Genomic DNA, 20,863 nt, shown 5'->3' on the forward strand with positions numbered 1-20,863 from the left:
ACTTCATGGAGTGCCCCCTAGTCCTTCTATTATTCGAAAGTGTAAATAACCGAGTCACGTCTACTCGTTCAGGACCTCTCATGATCTTAAAGACCTCTATCATATCCCCCATCAGCCGTCTCTTCTCCAAGCTGAACAGCCCTAACCTCTTCAGCCTTTCCTCATAGGGGAGATGTTCCATTCCCTTTATCATTTTGGTTGCCCTTCTCTGTACCTTCTCCATCACAACTATATCGTTTTTGAGATGCGGCGACCAGAATTGTACACAGTATTCAAGGTGCAGTCTCACCATGGAGCGATAGAGGCATTATGACATTTTCCGTTTTATTAACCCTTCTCTTCCTAATAATTCCTGTTTGCTTTTTGACTGCTGCAGCACACTGAGATGACAATTTTAAAGTATTATCCACTATGATGTCTAGATCTTTTTCCTGGGTGGTAGCTCCTAATATGGAACCTAACATCGTGTAACTACAGCAAGGGTTATTTTTCCCTATATGCAACACCTTGCACTTGTCCACATTAAATTTCATCTGCCATTTGGATGCCCAATCTTCCAGTCTTACAAGGTCCTCCTGTAATGTATCACAGTCTGCTTGTGATTTAACTACTCTGAATAATTTTGTATCAACTGCAAATCTGATAACCTCACTCGTTGTATTCCTTTCCAGATCTTTTATATATATATTGAAAAGCACCGGTCCAAGTACAGATCCCTGAGGCACTCCACTGTTTACCCCTTTTCTACTGAGAAAATTGACCATTTAATCCTACTCTCTGTTTCCTGTCTTTTAGCCAGTTTGTAATCCACGAAAGGATATCGCCTCCTATCCCATGACTTTTTAGTTTTCTTAGAAGCCTCTCATGAGGAACTTTGTCAAATGCCTTCTGAAAATCCAAATACACCACATCTACTGGTTCACCTTTATCCACATGTTTATTAACCTCTTTAATATTTTATGCAGTTCTGGTCACCCTATATAAAAAAAAAGTCATAGTGGATATAGAAAAGCTGCAGAGGAGGATGAAAAAAAAAGATAAAATGGGTGGACTGTCTCCCCTATAATGAGACTAGGGTTCTGCATCTTGGAAAAGATAGGACTGAGAGGGGATATTATGGAGGTTTATAAAATAATGAGTGGGGTTGCACTGATCAATGAAGGACAATTATTTATCCTTTGAAATAATACTAAGACAAGGGGATACTCTATGAAACTAACAACAGATTTAAAACAGATCGTAAAAAGTATGTTTAACTCAGTGCACTATCAAGCTGTGGAAGCAGTTGGCAGTGGACGTGATCAAGGTGACTAGCCTGGTGGGGTTTAAAAGATGTTAGGACAAGTTCTTGGAGGAAAAGTCTATAACATATAATTAGCGTGGTATCTAGCGGAAATAATTGCTATCCCTGGGAGTAACAAGAAATAAATCTACTTTGGCATTTTTGGGTAACTTGTGATCTGGATTGGTCACTGTTAGAGACAGGATCCTAGGCTCTATGGGCCTTGGTCTGCTCTAACATGGCTTTTCTTATGTTCTTATAATTTAAAAGTATACATATCTGCATGTATACCCATACTCATTATATAGGTATATTTGAAACTTAAAGCTGTTCCAGTGGAATGCCTGGGAATGGTAATGCTAACAGAGAGAATCCATGAATGGTCTCCCAGAGCTACACTCGATCTCAGAAACCACATAGCACTAGTGCGTGGTGGTGTGAAGTCATCAGCAACCCTGCACCAATCCGAGGCACCCTGGGTGGATGGAGCAGAAGCAATGGGAGTCGAACGATGCAGTGATTGCGGTGGGTGGCATGGCCGCTCGCTGGCTGTGGTTTAGTAGAGAGGGTGCAGATTCCTTTGCTAGAGAAACTCGGGGAAAGTTGGGTGCTAGGGGCCCCCCTCAGAGCAGCGTCGCAGGAAAGGGCTAGGTGGGATGGTGCAATGCATCAGCCCCCCCCCCCCCCCGCCTCGTCTCGCTGCAGCCCGCATGCAGCATCAGCAGCAGGCGGGATCCTCGCAGCCTCTGCAGAGCGCGCGCGGCTGCCGTCTGCAGCGCGAGCCGGGGCACCCGGGAGGCTGCACGCGCCGGGGAGGAGAGCGCGAGGATGCGGGGCTAGCGCTGGCTTCTTTGCAGGGATTTTGTGCGGATATCGGGCAGCTTTTTTTTTTTTTTTTCTGTTTGGTGCAGGGAGAGACGGAGGAGTTGTGAGGTGGTGATTATACAGGAGAGGAGGGAAAGCAGTGCAGGGCGCCCTCGGTCCTCCCTGCGTTTTGGGGCTCGGAGGGGCCCCCGTTTCTGCCCAGGCTCTGTGGAGAGGGGGTGCATTGCCATGCGCCCTCCGCCCCGCGTCACCGGGACTTGACAGGAAGGCAGCGAGGAGCCCAGTCCCGGGGGTGAGAGGATCCCCCATCCCTGCGCCGAGTCGTCGCCAAGCAAAGTTAGCCCCGACTTGCCCAGCTCCCCTATTTCTACCCCATGACTTCTCGGAAGCCCTCTCCTAGTGCTGGGGGGCGATGGAGCCCACAATCCACTTAAGCCCCTCGTGCTTTTTATAGGGCAAAAATCAAGGAGGCGCCTTACATTTGCGGCGGTGTCTTGCTCTGCTTCTTTCCTCGCTCCTTTTATTTGCGGGTCGGGCACTCGGGCCACAAGAAGCAACGACCCCCGGGCACTGCCAGCGGAGGCAAAGCGCAAACAAACGCCTCTCTGCATTTTCTTGTCGCTGTATTGTTGCTGTGCTGGAGGGTGGAAAAGGCGGGAGCTATTTACTTGCTGTAGCTGAGTATCCTCTAAGTAAAGGTTAGTGTTTAGTAGATGTTAAGTGCTAACCCGTAGAGAGTCGTTGAGTTTAAGTGAGGTCTCAGGGAGGTTAAGTGCTAACCCGTAGAGAGTCGTAGAGTAAGTGAGGTCTCGGAGGTTAAGTGCTAACCCGTAGAGAGTCGTAGAGTTTAAGTGAGGTCTCAGGGAGGTTAAGTGCTAACCCGTAGAGAGTCGTAGAGTTTAAGTGAGGTCTCAGGGAGGTTAAGTGCTAACCCGTAGAGAGTCGTAGAGTTTAAGTGAGGTCTCAGGGAGGTTGTGCTAACCCGTAGAGAGTCGTAGAGTTTAAGTGAGGTCTCAGGGAGGTTAAGTGCTAACCCATAGAGAGTCATTGAGTTTAAGTGAGGTCTCAGGGAGGTTAAGTGCTAACCCGTAGAGAGTCGTAGAGTTTAAGTGAGGTCTCAGGGAGGTTAAGTGCTAACCCATAGAGAGTCGTAGAGTTTAAGTGAGGTCTCAGGGAGGTTAAGTGACATTTTTTTTTTTTAGGTTACAGGTAATCGATAGAGATGTAGCCAGGCCTCACGGTGCTTCCTGTGTTCACAGAGGCAGAAGTGAGATGAAGAGCTAGACTGAGACTGGCTCTGCTGCTTGCAGTGATGAATTTGCCCATCTCTCCTGCTTAAAGAACAGAAAGTGGATCTGCGCTGTCCTTGTCATAGGAGGAGGAGGAGGGGGTGAGATTTGAAGTTTTCTGACAGGACCCTTTGCTCTTGCCATGAGAGCCAGCAGAAAGGTTTATGGGTGGAGCAGCGGCTGAAATCTGCAGGACTCTGTGAAACTTTTCATTCCTTGATATACTGTTGACAGTTTTGGGGGGTATCTGTTTGATCTGCACCTAGATCACAATGCTGCTTCCCAGTGCTTCCCAACTGTGGACCTGAAGAACAGGAGAGAGAGATCAGTTGAAATTAGCAAATCTTTTTTAGCTGCCTGCTTCGGAGGAGCCGTATTTACTGCGCTTTCTTCCCTCCTCCAGCCTGCTATAAATATCTTTCTTGAAGATTCCTGAAGGGGGATCAGTTGATGTTTACTTGAAGGGGAAGGAAGAGACCTGTACCGAAAAGGAGAACTACAAATTCAAACTGGGAGGACAGAAGGTTGGAAACTAAGAAGACCTCACCTTAAACATTGGAAGGTCGCGGGGGCCTCTCCAGGAGCCTTTGCTTGTCCAAGGCTTGTGTGGCTTATTGCTGAGTTTGCCATTACTTGGAACATGACCTTCCCAGTTCGGATCCTGCTCTGCCTCATCTCTGGTGAGTAATATGGCTTTTTGGGAGGAGAAAGTTGGCAAGGTACTGTTTGGGGGCTGACTCAGTGGTGCCCAGCAGGCTACTTGAGTCTGAGAGAGTCCACATTTGCTCGGCTTCTGAATTGTTGAGTGCATTCCTTCTGCCCTTGTCATCTGAGCCTGACTCTGCCGTCTGAAGCTGGTCCTAGTTTTGGATATTTCCACCATGGCTTTGAGTCCTGCTGTGATAAGCAAGAGAACAGGGGGCTTCATTTACTCTAAGGAACACAGAAACTACAAGGCCGTCAATGTCGACTCTCTCAGGCTCAGGCAGTCTGCTTGATAAATGCAGAAGGCCCTGGCACCATCTGGTAACCCTCTGTAAATACTGTACACGCACACACACACGCACCCCATCCTTCTGCTCATCAGTATGTATACACGACTGTGTTGACTAGGCCAAGGTGACTGCATGTTCTGCCTCTGTGCTTTCTGGGATATGTAGGCTCACCCCTTGCTCCTGCTGCTTTTTGGAAGCTATGACATTAAAAGAGCTTTGTGCTTCCAGAATGAAAGAGCTTATGGGTTGGGGAATAATCCGAGTGCTACAGCTGTTCATGCTGGTATTCTGTCTCTGAAGAGCCAGGGCAGGTCAGCATTCAGCAGAACACACACAGGCATGCACAGGTGATCAGATGTGCACACATACACAGGTACAGTTACACACATGCTGCCGTGTACAGATAAACACACATTCAGACATGCACAGGTGATCAGATGTGCACACATTCACAGGTACAGTTACACACATGCTGCCGTGTACAGATAAACACACATTCAGACATGCACAGGTGATCAGATGTGCACACATTCACAGGTACAGTTACACACATGCTGCCGTGTACAGATAAACACACATTCAGACATGCACAGGTGATCAGATGTGCACACATTCACAGGTACAGTTACACACATGCTGCCGTGTACAGATAAACACACATTCAGACATGCACAGGTGATCAGATGTGCACACATTCACAGGTACAGTTACACACATGCTGCAGTGTACAGATAAACACATTCAGACATGCACAGGTGATCAGATGTGCACACGTTCACAGGTACAGTTACACACATGCTGCCGTGTACAGATAAACACACATTCAGACATGCACAGGTGATCAGATGTGCACACATACACAGGTACAATTACACACGTGCTGCCGTGTACAGATAAACACACACAGACATGCACAGGTGATCAGATGTGCACACATTCACAGGTACAGTTACACACATGCTGCCATGTACAGATAAACACACACAGACATGCACAGGTGATCAGATGTGCACACATTCACAGGTACAAGTACACACGTGCTGCCTTGTACAGATAAACCCACATTCAGACATGCACAGGTGATCAGATGTGCACACATTCACAGGTACAGTTGCACACGTGCTGCCATGTATAGATAAACACACATTCAGACATGTGCATTCACAGGTACAATTACACACATGCTGCCATGTACAGATAAACACACATTCAGACATGTGCATTCACAGGTACAATTACACACATGCTGCCGTGTACAGATAAACACACATTCAGACATGCACAGGTGATCAGATGTGCACACATTCACAGGTACAGTTACACACATGCTGCCATGTACAGATAAACACACATTCAGACATGTGCATTCACAGGTACAATTACACACATGCTGCCGTGTACAGATAAACACACATTCAGACATGCACAGGTGATCAGATGTGCACATGTACACAGGTACAGTTACACACATGCTGCCGTGTACAGATAAACACACATTCAGATGTGAACACATTCACTGGTACAATTACACACATGCTGCCGTGTACAGATAAACACACATTCAGACATGCACAGGTGATCAGATGTGCACATGTACACAGGTACAGTTACACACATGCTGCCGTGTACAGATAAACACACATTCAGATGTGAACACATTCACTGGTACAATTACACACATGCTGCCGTGTACAGATAAACACACATTCAGATGTGAACACATTCACTGGTACAATTACACACGTGCTGCCGTGTACAGATAAACACACATTCAGACATGCACAGGTGATCAGATGTGCACACATTCACAGGTACAGTTACACACATGCTGCCGTGTACAGATAAACACACATTCAGACATGTGCATTCACAGGTACAATTACACACATGCTGCCGTGTACAGATAAACACACATTCAGACATGCACAGGTGATCAGATGTGCACACATTCACAGGTACAGTTACACACATGCTGCCGTGTACAGATAAACACACATTCAGACATTCACAGGTACAGTTACACACATGCTGCCGTGTACAGATAAACACACATTCAGACATGCACAGGTGATCAGATGTGCACACATTCACAGGTACAGTTACACACATGCTGCCGTGTACAGATAAACACACATTCAGACATGCACAGGTGATCAGATGTGCACACATTCACAGGTACAGTTACACACATGCTGCCGTGTACAGATAAACACACATTCAGACATGTGCATTCACAGGTACAATTACACACATGCTGACGTGTACAGATAAACACACATTCAGACATGCACAGGTGATCAGATGTGCACACATTCACAGGTACAGTTACACACGTGCTGCCGTGTACAGATAAACACACATTCAGACATGCACAGGTGATCAGATGTGCACACATTCACAGGTACAGTTACACACGTGCTGCCGTGTACAGATAAACACACATTCAGACATGCACAGGTGATCAGATGTGCACACGTACACAGGTACAGTTACACACATGCTGCCGTGTACAGATAAACACACATTCAGACATGCACAGGTGATCAGATGTGCACACATACACAGGTACAGTTACACACATGCTGCCGTGTACAGATAAACACACATTCAGACATGCACAGGTGATCAGATGTGCACACATTCACAGGTACAGTTACACACATGCTGCCGTGTACAGATAAACACACATTCAGACATGCACAGGTGATCAGATGTGCACACATTCACAGGTACAGTTACACACATGCTGCCGTGTACAGATAAACACACATTCAGACATGTGCATTCACAGGTACAGTTACACACGTGCTGCCGTGTACAGATAAACACACATTCAGACATGCACAGGTGATCAGATGTGCACACATTCACAGGTACAGTTACACACATGCTGCCGTGTACAGATAAACACACATTCAGACATGTGCATTCACAGGTACAGTTACACACGTGCTGCCGTGTACAGATAAACACACATTCAGACATGCACAGGTGATCAGATGTGCACACATTCACAGGTACAGTTACACACATGCTGCCGTGTACAGATAAACACACATTCAGACATGTGCATTCACAGGTACAGTTACACACGTGCTGCCGTGTACAGATAAACACACATTCAGACATGCACAGGTGATCAGATGTGCACACATTCACAGGTACAGTTACACACATGCTGCCGTGTACAGATAAACACACATTCAGACATGTAGTTTGATGCACATCCATTACAATTTCCGAAGGCCTTCCTCTGCCTCATGGCATGCAGAGAGAGATACAGGAGACTGAGAGTGCTTTCTGTGCTTATTGTCTCTATTTCTTTAGCACCCTCTCTATTGCTTTGCAGTTCTTTTCTCACGTCTTCCTTTCTTCTCCCTCTCCCTCTCTCTAGACTTGGTATGACTCTAACCTTCCACTCACTGTTGCAGCGTTTCTATGTCCCATCCCTTTCTCTCTCCTGTATTGTCAGTGTCTACCTTACTGCGGTGCTGCTGATCTGATCTGAATGTGTCTCCTAGCCTTGCCTGTAGCTGTTGTTTCTACTCTGTCCTGTGAGCATCTTTGTATTTCAGAAGAGGTGAAATTTTGTTCTGGTTTCCCATAGATGAGATAATGAACGCAGCTTATTACTCTGGATCAGGCCTTCCTAAACCTGGCCTAGGGAGCCCGCAGCTTGTCAGGTTTTCATTATATCCACAGCGAGTATACATGAGATAAACTAAACATTCACCTCTGATGCATTGTGGGTTGTTAGTCCGCCTTTCATGGAGCATCAGCACCACAGGTACCAAAATACAACTGGGGGGTTATCTAAATTGTGAGGACTGAGCCACAGTCTCCCTCCAGGAAAAGGGTTAATTAGCAGCTCCGTAGAATGAGATCCTGAGGGCACAGGAAGATGTCCCATCAATCCTTCCCCTCACCATTCCTTGCAGCTTCAAGATCAGGGGGGCGAGCAGGGTGGAAGTGAACACCTGCTATTCTTCCAAACATGAAAGAGGATTGATCTCTGCTCCCCAAGGACACAGCTCTCTAGTTAATGGGTTTTTGCTTTGCAGAGTAACTGGAGCTGCAATTTATAATTAAACACTTTGCTTCCGGGAGAGAAGCGGTATTTGTGTACTACTGCTGGGACCCCAGAGAGCAAACTAGCATTATTAACCCGTTTACAATCAACTCTTTTCCAAAACTCTCCTGCTTCCTCCAGCTTTAATCATGCACTGAATCACAAAAGGAGCGAAAACTGCACTGATAACACTGAAAATGCTCTGATTTACCTAAACAGTGCACACTCCACCGATAATACCAAAAGACACTGATTTCCCAAAGGAGCACACCCTGCACCGATAACAGTGAAAAAGCACTGATTTCCCAAAGGAGCACATATTGCACCAATAATACTGAGAGGCACTGATTTCCCAAAGGAGCACATATTGCACCAATAATACTGAGAGGCACTGATTTCCCAAAGGAGCACACCCTGCACCGATAACAGTGAAAAAGCACTGATTTCCCAAAGGAGCACATATTGCACCAATAATACTGAGAGGCACTGATTTCCCAAACAGGCACATATTGCACCAATAATACTGAGAGGCACTGATTTCCCAAACAGGCACATATTGCACCAATAATACTGAGAGGCACTGATTTCCCAAACAGGCACATATTGCAGCAATAATACTGAGAGGCACTGATTTCCCAAACAGGCACATATTGCACCAATAATACTGAGAGGCACTGATTCCCAAACAGGCACATATTGCACCAATAATACTGAGAGGCACTGATTTCCCAAAGGAGCACATATTGCACCAATAATACTGAGAGGCACTGATTTCCCAAAGGAGCACATATTGCACCAATAATACTGAGAGGCACTGATTTTCCAAACAGGCACATATTGCACCAATAATACTGAGAGGCACTGATTTCCCAAACAGGCACACTGTATACCAATAATACTGAGAGGCACTGATTTCCCAAACAGGCACACTGTATACCAATAATACTGAGAGGCACTGATTTCCCAAACAGGCACACTGTATACCAATAATATAGACAAGGTGCCCATTTAGCAAAGGAGAGTAGACTGCAGGAATAATACTGACAAGGATGTGATTTACCAATGCAGTGCACACAGCACACATTCTGCACTGTCTGCGTGTCAGCAGATCCCTTTGATGGTAGAAGAGATTTGGTTTGTGTATTGTTTGATAGAATGGAAAATATTACGGTCTTGGGCTGCACCTGAAGCCCCTGGGACTTTGTTAGTGCTGGCAAATAAAGTTCTCACTAATAAGTCCTCTGTGGGTGCGGCAGGCAATTAATTACACCCTGGCTTACTCAAACAGTTTGAAACACCGTCTTCAGCCTGTTGCCAGAAGGATTTGGGTTCTGCTTCTGACCTGCCTTTTCTATTCTTCATTGTCTGTAGTTGTTGGTTCTCCTGCCTCTAATTCTGTCTCAGGTTTTCGGTCATGTTACTGCTCTAATATTTCTAATAATAATGATTATAACTTTATTTTGTCTACAGCTACCAATAATACCCAAAGTGTAAATTATGAACATCTCTTGTATGACAATTTCAAATCAATAAAATAAAATCAGGAATATGCCAATTAAAAGATAGCAGACTCAAAAACCAGTGCTATTACACACATCAATCAAATAATCCTAATACATAATCTAAAACCTGGTAACATCACATTTGTGAGGGAGTCTACAGGAAACTCCCTCAGCCCACCTTTAGGGACCCTCCACAGCTATCTGGCCCGGTTCTCCTTAAGTCCAAACCCAGCAAGGGATTCTGGGCCCAGGGAGGATCCCTTCAGCCCAGAGGGGTTAGGCAGGCCCCAGGGAGCAGGCAGAGACCTCTGCTATGTGTTAGGATTGTTACCTGAAGTTCAGGTGAGCTGCATTATTTGATTTTAGCTTTCTCTCTTGGCTGTTTCCTAAGCCACAACTGGCCACGTTACCACATATGGTGGCAGGAGTGGGATCTCTTGCCTAAGCAGGAAGCAAAGGAAGGAGCCCACAGCTGCAGCCCCCCCCCCCCCCCCCCCCGCAGAGTTTTTTTTCTCTCTTCCTGGGGCCTCCCAGCTTCACTCACCCAGCTGAAGCTACACTGCCTGCGCAGTCAGGGTTCAAGCAGTAACTCAGGGCCGCATAACCCAGCAGCTTTTTTTTTTTCTTGTTCTTTTCCCCTTTCCTTTCCCTTCCCTGGAGAGATACCCAGTTTGGAGACAGCTCGGAAAGCAGGGGAGATGGAGCAAGTGATCCAGGTCCTTGCTACAGGGCAGCAGCAACTGCAGAACGCCCTTCAAAACCAAACTGACCAGCAGCAGGCACTGCAAGAACAATTTATGCAGCAAAACACACTGCATACCCAGGTAGCATAGGCTGTGCAAACTGCAGTGACCAGGCCACCTTCCTTGTTGCTATTTAAGATGGCCCCAGGAGAAGACCCCAATTGTTTCCTAAAGAATTTTGAATGGACTGCTCGATTGGCAGGCTGGCCAGAAGATAGTTGAACGACCTATCTGGGGAATCTACGCACCAGGAGTACTTGAGGCCTTCCAGACCGCCAATCCAGAAGGGACAGCTCCCCCATGAGGAAAGGCTGAAGAGGTTAGGGCTGTTCAGCTTGGAGAAGAGACGGCTGAGGGGGGATATGATAGAGGTGTTTAAAATCATGAGGGGTCTAGAACGGGTAAATGTGAATTGGTTATTTACTCTTTCAGATAATAAAAAGACTAGGGGGCACTCCATGAAGTTAGCATGTGGCACATTTAAAACAAATCAGAGAAAGTTGTTCTTCACTCAATGTACAATTAAGCTCTGGAATCTGTTGCCAGAGGATGTGGTTATTGCAGTTAGTGTAGCTAACTTGGGCCAAGATGGAGTTGATGCTACCTGCAGGTGGAGTCCTGGAGGTCCCCACTGTTGGCAGGCGCATTCAGACGAGGTAGAGACCTAGCTGGAGCTTTGCCTCTATCAGCCCATGTTCTTCTCGGGTTGAGCTTTTGGGTACTGGGTCCGGCAGGACTTCGGCTTGTGGCGAAATCTGTGGACATAAGAAGGCAAGGTGTATCCAGTGGCAGGCTATGGTCGAAGGCAGGGGGTAGGCAGGCTGGTCCAGGAGTCAGGCCAAGGTCTATATCAAGTATCCATCCAAAGGGAACAGGAGGGATGGATAGGCAGAGTGGGCAGGAGAGGAGCAGAACAAGCAGGAGAAGCACTGACAAGGCTATGACAAGGACTGACGAGAAGACATGGTCCATGGAGACTGAAGGCAAAGACTGAAGACACAGGGCACTGGGCTGGAACAGGAATTGAAAACAAAGATAGGAATTGGAACTGGAAAGACAGGAACCAAAGACAAAGATGCTGGCAACTCACACTACTTGGAAGCAGATTGACCTGTAGCCGAGACCCTGGAATCATGTCAGGAGAGGCCTTTTATAGGCCTCAGGGGCAGACATTATTGGCAGTGTCCCACTGCGTTGCAGAGCGGTTGGGACAGGGGAAAAGTAGAAGAGGTGGTCTGTGGGCAATCCAGAGGCCACCGATCATAACAACCCAGAAGCCTACTGACAGCGATATCGTCAAGGAGTCCTTCACCCAAAGGTGGAAAAGTTTCCTTCAACTTAAGCATGTGGCTTGGAAGTGGTGCCACCCGGAAAGGAAGCCCAGGTGGAAGTAGCCAATGAGGTTTAGCTGGAATAATTCCTAGATGGCCTAGAACGCCCTATACGGCAATGGGTGTGCAGACACCCAAATCTTATGCTAGAGACAGCATTGGAAATGGCGGAGGCTTCTTACCAAGTTCATTCCATTCCTGAATCGCCATGGGCTCAAGGGAGACCACCAGACCCAGGTAGAGGACAATGGAGTCCTAAGAGCCAGAGGCCCTGACAACCAGTAGTGCAGTTCTAGCTGGACTGTTCACTGTAATTACAGAACTCAGCTGGACTGCCATGCCAATAAGCGGAATATAAAAAAAAAAAAAAAATCTAAATAAATAAATAAATGTTTCAGCTGTGGAGAAAGGGACCATTTTGCCAGAGACTGTCCCCACAGGAAAAATGAACCATGGACATAATGCCTGGGCCCCACACTTTTGTAATTCCGTGAATGTCCCCAGCCAGGGAGTCTCTATTTTTGTGATTGCAGTTGAGCTAGATGGCATTCCAACCCAGGCATTAATGGACTCTGGGAGTGTGAAAACAGTCATTCAAAGAGAGTTAATGAAGTGAGTCCAGATTGAATATGGCTGAGTAGAGACCAACAGTTGGGTAGAAATGAAGATCCCAGTCAGCCAAGACAAAATTGAGGTGGAGAGTTTTTCCTTGGCTATCCTACCCCATGGTGATAGGATGGGACCATCTAAACTTTAAGAGCCTCTGGAACCAGCTCACAACAGGTTCTTCTAACCACAACAATGAAAAATTGGAGTTCCCAGACCTCTTTCCCTTGGATGATCCAGATATGTGTCATAAAGACTCTAAGACTCCTAAGTTCCAGAGGCAACCACAACAAGACAAATACAGTTCGCTGCTAATTTAGAGGCAGCCGGGGAGGAAGGGTTGGAGTCAGTGGAAGAACAGCAACCTACCCAGAATTTCTTATCTGGCTCCTTTGAGTGGGGAAAAAAGGGGGTGACCCAGGGAGCTTCAGGTGGTTCAGAAGGAGGATGAGTCCTTTAAGTGGGCCCAGGTCATATGCTGAGGGTGGACAGAAAGCTAATCCCCTGGAGAGCAGGTTACAGGCCCTATTTCTCCTTGTTTTGTGATGAAAAGGGACCTTCTTTATCGAGTCAAAGGGATGTGTGTGGAGGGGGAATTGATAGAACAACTTCTAGGTCCTAACCTGTATCACCAGAAGGTCATGCAACTAGAACAGAGCCACCTTCTATGAGGTCATCTGGGGGAGGAAAAGACTCGAGAGAAATTATTGGCACTGTTATGAAACCCTGCCCACGGGTCCCCCCGCGAGCAGGTACTGCTTACCCCATGCTGCATGCTTCACCCGACGCGGCACGGACGCCGCTGTCGGGCCCTTCAGCACGGCCGGAGCTGCGGTCTTGAGTTTCCTACACGGCCCGGAGGCTGCCCCGACGTCATCCATCAGCTTCACGGCAGGAGGCCGCATCCCCGGGCTGGAGCTGCCCCCGGGGTCTCCTGCAGCGGCTGGAGCCACTGCCGTCATCAGGCCTGCTTCTCAGGCCAGCCTGCTTCCTCCCGACGTCAATGCTATGCAGGCCGCTGTCCACAGTCCTGTGCAGTCAGCTTCCTGCTCCTCCTAGGCGCCGGCGCGCGCCTCTCTGCTGGATTTAAAGGGCCAGGCACAGGAAGTGTGCTGGCCCCACCTAGGGAGTGGACGTCCTGCTCCAGCCCTATAAAAGGGCTGCTTCGTCACTTCAGTCTTCGCCTTGCATCGGATTTACTTCACTCTGGAGGCTCCTGCCTGCCAGAGCTCCGTCAGGTCTTCTTCGTGGAGCTCCTCTTCATTTTGTCTCGCCATGTCAAGTTATGTCTTCGTACCTGAGGTCCTTGTCCAGGTGTCCTGGTGCCTCATCTTGATCCTCCGCTTCCTGATGTTCCAGGTTCCTTGGTGTCTTGCTCTTCTTGGTGTTTGCTTCAGCGCTCCTGAGCCTTCTGGTACCTGTCAGGCCATGCTCTCTCGGATGACGTCTTTCCCGAGCATGGAGTAGCCTACAGGTGGACTGGTGTCATGTGCTCCTGAGCAGTCTCATCCTGCCAGCCATGTTGGTGCTTTGGATGACATCGGCTTCGTTGTCGGAGTCCCACCTCGACTGGATCCTTCCCTGTGCTTGTCCCGTTCTCAGCGTAGTCCGTGACCAGCCTCCTCGGGCTGTGTAGGACGCGCAGTGGGACAGGGTGGTCCGCGACCAGTCCCGCAGGTGGACTGAGTAGGGCGCCCTGAGAGACAGTGCCAATGTCCTCCTGCCTTGCGTCTTGTCTTGTTTGGATTTCAAGTTCCTCATCATGTCTGCACTTCAGAGTCTTGTCCCTGATGCTGTTGCATCGACCAACCGGTCCGTGATGTCTTCGCATCAGCCCTGGTGTTATGTCTTCCATAGTCATGGTGTCATATCTTCAAGAGCCCTGGTGTCACGTCTTCACCTTCGTCATAGTGTCACGTCTTCATGTCAAGGCTTGTCTGCCCTCATCCTCAGGCCAGGCCTGCTGCTCCATGCCGTTCCAAGCGGTAGGTCCGAAAGGGCTCGGAATGGTCGGAGGACCATTCACATTCCAACATCATAGAAACATAGAAATGACGGCAGAAGAAGACCAAATGGCCCATCCAGTCTGCCCAGCAAGCTTCCCTCATTTCTTCTCCCATACTTATCTGTTTCTCTTAGCTCTTGGTTCTAATTCCCTTCCCCCCCCGCCATTAATGTAGAGAGCGGTGGAGGAGCTGCATCCAAGTGAAATATCTAGCTTGATTAGTTAGAGGTAGTAGGAGTAGTAACCGCCGCAATAAGCAAGCTACACCCATGCTTATTTGTTTTTACCCAGATTATGTTATACAGCCCTTATTGGTTGTTTATCTTCTCCCCTGCCGTTGAAGCAGGGAGCTATGCTGGATATGCGTGAGGTATCAGTTTTTTTCTTCTCCCCTGCCGTTGAAGCAGAGAGCTATGCTGGATATGCATCGAAAGTGAAGTATCAGGCACATTTGGTTTGGGGGTAGTAACCGCCGTGACAAGCCAGCTACTCCCCGCTTTGTGAGTGTGAATCCTTTTTTCTTCTCCCCTGCCGTTGAAGTTATGCTGGATATGCGTGAAGTATCAGTTTTTCTTTTCCCCTGCCGTTGAAGCAGAGAGCTATGCTGGAAATTCGTGATGTATCAGTCTTTCTCCCATGCCGTTGAAGTAGAGAGCCATGCTGGATATGCGTCGAGAGTGAAGTATCAGGTACATTTGGTTTGGGGTAGTAACCGCCGTAACAAGCCAGCTACTCCCCGCTTTGTGAGTGCGAACCCTTTTTTCTTCTCCCCTGCCGTTTAAGCAGAGAGCTCTGCTGGATGTGTGAAGTAACAGTTTTTCTTTTCCCCTGCTGTTGAAGCAGAGAACTATGCTGGATATGCATTGAAAGTGAAGTATAAGAATGGAGTGATCAAGCTAGTTGAAAGGCATCAGGAATAGAGGAAGGTGGAGGTAGTAATTTGGATATTTGGTTTGGGGTAGTAACCGCCGTAACAAGCCAGCTACTCCCGTCTTTGTGAGTGCAAATCCTTTTTTCCACATTTCCTCTTGCTGTTGAATCTTAGAGTGATGTTGGAGTCACAGTAACCATGTGTATGTTTATTGACTAAGGGTATTGTCTCCAGGCAGTAGCCATCATTCTGGCGAGTCACCCACTCTTCATTGGCGGCCTCTTGACTTTATGGATCCACAGTGTTCATCCTGTTGTTGGCCTTGGGAGCTTGCAGGCCTGGCAGAGGGTAAGACCGTCTGCCATAGTGGAACACGCCATCAACCCTCTGTTCAGCCCTGGATCCGTCTGGGGTCGGGCTGAGGCCCAAGGGCACACTAAACACCCCTTTATGTAACAGGCACAGTTCTATTGGCTGGGCCTACATAAACAGGTCCAGTTGTATTGCCAGTCCTGCCCTACCTGCCAACTCAAAAAGTCTGCCAGCATAAGGGTGGCACTGTTGCGCTCGGGGGTGGACCCTTGTCCTGGAGCAGTGGAGAACGGCTCCCTGGTAGGGACCAGGAAGCACCTGCCCCAGGGGGCAGAGCACTGGAGGAGACAGAGGCTAGGATAAACTTCACAACTGGAAGCCCGCGGTCCCCCTGGCTGGAGCCCGTAGGGACCCGAACAGCTTGGACTTATGTGGGCCTCGCAGGGTCTCCTGGAGAGGTGGTAGGCGCACAGGCGTGCCCATGGACAGCAAGGGAGCACGGTCGGACTTGAGACTGAGGTTCCAATGGAGCAAGGAAGACCAGAACAGCGTAGGCGATGACAAGGCAAGGGACAGAGCCAGAATCAGGAGACATAGTCAATCAGGCAGGGGTCAGAATCCGAGGGTCAGTCCGAGGAGTAGTCAGTCAAGGCAGGAGTCAGATGTAAAGAACATGCCATACTGGGTCAGACCAAGGGTCCATCAAGCCCAGCATCCTGTTTCCAACAGTGGCCAATCCAGGCCATAAGAACCTGGCAAGTACCCAAGCACTAAGTCTATTCCATGTTACCATTGCTAATGGCAGTGGCTATTCTCTAAGTGAACTTAATAGCAGGTAATGGACTTCTCCTCCAAGAACTTATCCAAACCTTTTTTAAACACAGCTGTACTAACTGCACTAACCACATCCTCTGGCAACAAATTCCAGAGTTTAATTGTGCGCTGACTAAAAAAGAACTTTCTCCGATTAGTTTTAAATGTGCCCCATGCTAACTTCATGGAGTGCCCCCTAGTCTTTCTACTATCCGAAAAAGTAAATAACCGATTCACATCTACCCGTTCTAGACCTCTCATGGTTTTAAACATCTCTATCATATCCCCCCTCAGCCGTCTCTTCTCCAATCTGAAAAGTCCTAACCTCTTTAGTCTTTCCTCATAGGGGAGCTGTTCCAATCCCCTTATCATTTTGGTCGCCCGTCTCTGTACCTTCTCCATCGCAATTATATCTTTTTTGAGATGCGGCGACCAGAATTGTACACAGTATTCAAGGTGCGGTCTCACCATGGAGCGATACAGAGGCATTATGACATTTTCCGTTTTATTCACAATTCTCTTCCTAATAATTCCTAACATTCTGTTTGCTTTTTTGACTGCCGCAGCACACTGAACCGACGATTTCAATGTGTTATCTACTATGACGCCTAGATCTCTTTCTTGGGTAATAGCACCTAATATGGAACCTAACATTGTGTAATTATAGCATGGGTTATTTTTTCCTATATGCATCACTTTCCACTTGTCCACATTAAATTTCATCTGCCATTTGGATGCCCAATTTTCCAGTCTCACAAGGTCTTCCTGCAATTTATCACAATCTGCTTGTGATTTAACTACTCTGAATAATTTTGTATCATCTCCTAATTTGATTACCTCACGTGTTTAATTGCTAAAAAATGTCTACTAAATTGGTTGAAACCTAATCCTCCTGGTGGATCCATGTGGACCTCTTTAATGATAGAGCTTTGTCAGCTGGAATATGGCTCCTTATATTCCTCTTTCACTCTGAAGAAGAAACCTTTCTTTAGAGACATTTGGTAGAAGTTTTATTGCAGTCTACCAATTTCTACTCAAGTTCTGTTCCCTTTGAACTGTGATGGAGGCACTCATAATTCATGTAAGAAACCATGGCTATCAGAAGAATAATGAACAAATCTCGGCATTGATGGGGGGGGGGGGGGAGGGGGAGACTGGGGATGGTTTATAGAATGGAAAGTGGGAAGGGCTGTTATCGCATTTTGTAAGCAGCTTTCTGTGTTTGTTTGGCATAATTTCCTCACTAAACTGTTATGGGGGGGAAAAAAAAAGGTACCATAAAATATAAATAGAAACGTGTTGATAAAAACTGAAGTGGAAACCGCAGGAAAGCAGACTCTATCGGGATAATTTTAAAAGGAACATGCGTGCGCCCATAAACGCGAGTCTCGGCTCAGAAGCAGAGAGACGCTGCAGTTTTAAATTGTGATTGCAAGCACGTGTGTCTCATTTAAAGTACTCCTCTTGTGTGTAGGGTTTTAGTGGCTTTTATGCGCATATGCAGGTGGATTTTAAAACATTGTTGTGCGCGAGACATATCGGTTTTTCCAACTATGTTGTTGCCCAGTTCATATCGAGGTCTTCAAGACCCCTTTGGTTTTTCATCCTGCAAGCTCCCACTTCACCCCGAACCCTCACGCTGTGCTAAATGCCGTAACATTTGAGATCTTCAGACTTGCTCTTTGTCAAGACCAGAAGTAAAGTTACGTGGATAACAAATTGACGCTTTTTTAAAATGCAGACTTACGTGAGTAAGTCTTGGCCCTGCCATGGAGTGCCCATCCCCTATCCCTTTTGTGCACCTTCTTCTTGATGTGTGCACGGTTATGTATATGCGTATTTTTGAGCTTCTTAAAATACGTTTGCTGGTGTAAGGCCTGCATATGTGGCTGTTTTTGCATGAGCAATGCTTTTAAAATCGACCCATATATTCAGTGCAACAATGGAAAAAACAGAAACGCCATCATTCTCCATAAAACAATAATAAAATCAAGAAATATAATACATCAATCATAATAGTTAAACTATACTAATAGAATAATTATTTTAAATCATTTGATATACCGACATTCAATAATAAAACTAACATTTTTTTTAAAGTTCTCAAAAAACAATATTTCAAAACAACAAATACATCAAATAGCACCCAACAATTAACTCCTGTACCTTACTTAACCATATTTATCTTGCTTATTTAAACCTTATTTAACCTTGTGTTACCGTTCCTTTCGCTTCGCTCCTGTTCTAACTAGTTGGGGTCCCCCCGACCCCCAGTTTCCTCTCAGCTCTCCACTCCCCCTCTCCCTTTTATTTGTAATTTCCACCTTTTGTTATTATGTAAACCGATATGATGTGTACTTTAATGTCGGTATAAAAAAACTGTTAAATAAATAAACAAACAAGAATAAAAAAGTCTCCACTTTCCATACCTGGGATCTTTTGATTTCCAGTCACCCTAAGATTGTCGTGGATTACAGAGAGGAGAGCAAAACAAACCTTTTCCTCTCTCTCTTACACATACCCTTACACACTCCCGCTCTCATATGCACACCCATGCTTTTACACACACTTCTCTCTTACATATACAGACTCTCTCTCCCTTGCATACACTCACACACCTTTTCTCTCTTTCTCATACACACACATTCACACACCGTCTCTCTCACACACACACTCTCTCTCACACACACACACACACACATACATACACACGCAGTCACACATGCATACAGGGTCTCATGCACCCCCTCTCTCTCATGCACTACCCACACAAACATGCATATAGACTTCCTCATACACTCTCTCTGTCTTTCTCTCTCATGCACCCATAATCACACTCATACAGGCTCTTTCTTATACACAAACTCACACCTGCATACAGGCTCTCTCGCTCACACACACACACATGCATACAGGCTGTCTCAAACATCCTCTCTCATATACTCACACAATCATACAGGCCTCTCACACACACATTCACACATGCATACAGGCTGTTTCAGACACACACACACACACTCACACATGCATACAGGCTGTCTCAAACATCCTCTCTCATATACTCACACATCCATAAAGGCCCTTTCATACACACATTCACACATGCTTACAGGCTCACATGCATACACATGCATACACAAACACACACACATACACACCCCCTCTCTCTTTCCCATTCACACAGGCTCTCACACACATCCTCTTACTTATTCTCATACACACACACTGGCTCTAACTCTCTCTTAAACACACACACTCATTGTCATGGCCTCCCCTTCTCTTCTTTGGACTGTGGCAGAATGTGGTCCCCTGTGGCCCACTGGGCCTCTGAGCCACGGTGGGATGGGATCTGCTGCAGCCCCGCTGGACCTCTCTTTAGGCCATGGCAGGATGGAGTTCACCACGGCACCCCAGCCTCTCCTAGTTATAGCGGGATGGAGTGCACTGCAGTCCTGCTGAGGCTCTCCTCCCATGATCTTATTCTTGGGTCAGCAGGGCTGTTGACCTGCTGCTCTCACGGCACCTCTTACTGTGCTGCTGTCACAGGGCTTGTGTTCCTGTTGGTCCCCTCTGATGATGCCACCAGGCCGCTGCTGGAGGTAGGAGGGAGTTCTGTGCTGGAGCTGCTGCCAATAGGTAAGTTGTGGGAGGAGGATGCATGACCCAAGGTTTGCCTGAGGCGCCAGATACTCTTGCACAGCCCTGGTCATGCATTCCAGAGGCCTCAGATCCTTCCTGGAGAATTTAGTATTCCTGTTCTGCAGCTACATCTGGAATATTGGTAGCATGGCTCTATAATGCCAGTGTCTCTATTGCATGGTACCTGCATTCATGAAGCAATGTACTACTGACACCTTGCAGTGCGGAAGCCAGGGGAGCACTGAGAGTCCAGCACAATGGGGCAGATTTAAGGAGGTTTAATTTAATTTAGATATGTATAGAACTCAGACTGTTACAAATAGGCTGCTCTTACAGAGTGACAATTCTTGTAACTACACTTCAGTGAAATCATTTGTCATTGAGCTGGGTGACTTAGGTACAGATTCAGTGTTGGACACACCAGGACAGGGAATTATGGTCTTTTCTTGTGACCAGTGTGATCCTGATTTATTTATTTAAAATATTTCTAATCCGCCAATGTGATGCTCCTGGCGAGGTACAAAAAATATAAGTACTGTACCTACCTACCTGATGGGTTGACTGGCCTCCAAAAGAAATGA

General features: G+C 47.0%; 1 protein-coding gene across 2 annotated transcripts in view; it reads left to right on the forward strand.

Moving 5' to 3' along the window:
* Nucleotides 1–2,216: 2,216 nt before the first annotated feature.
* The window catches only part of SCN1B (sodium voltage-gated channel beta subunit 1), a 127,422-nt gene continuing 108,775 nt past the window's right edge, over nt 2,217–20,863 (forward strand). For both annotated transcript variants that reach the window (XR_003852671.1, XM_029577061.1), the window contains exons 1-2: nt 2,217–2,805; nt 3,310–4,076. Coding sequence is in view for 1 of the 2 variants with exons in the window: in XM_029577061.1 (XP_029432921.1) it covers nt 4,037–4,076 (40 nt within the window). In the remaining variant the exon portion in view is untranslated. The remainder of the gene's footprint in view (nt 2,806–3,309; nt 4,077–20,863) is intronic.

This window comes from Rhinatrema bivittatum, chromosome 14, assembly GCF_901001135.1.
Source record: "Rhinatrema bivittatum chromosome 14, aRhiBiv1.1, whole genome shotgun sequence".
NCBI classification, from domain to species: Eukaryota; Metazoa; Chordata; class Amphibia; order Gymnophiona; family Rhinatrematidae; genus Rhinatrema; species Rhinatrema bivittatum.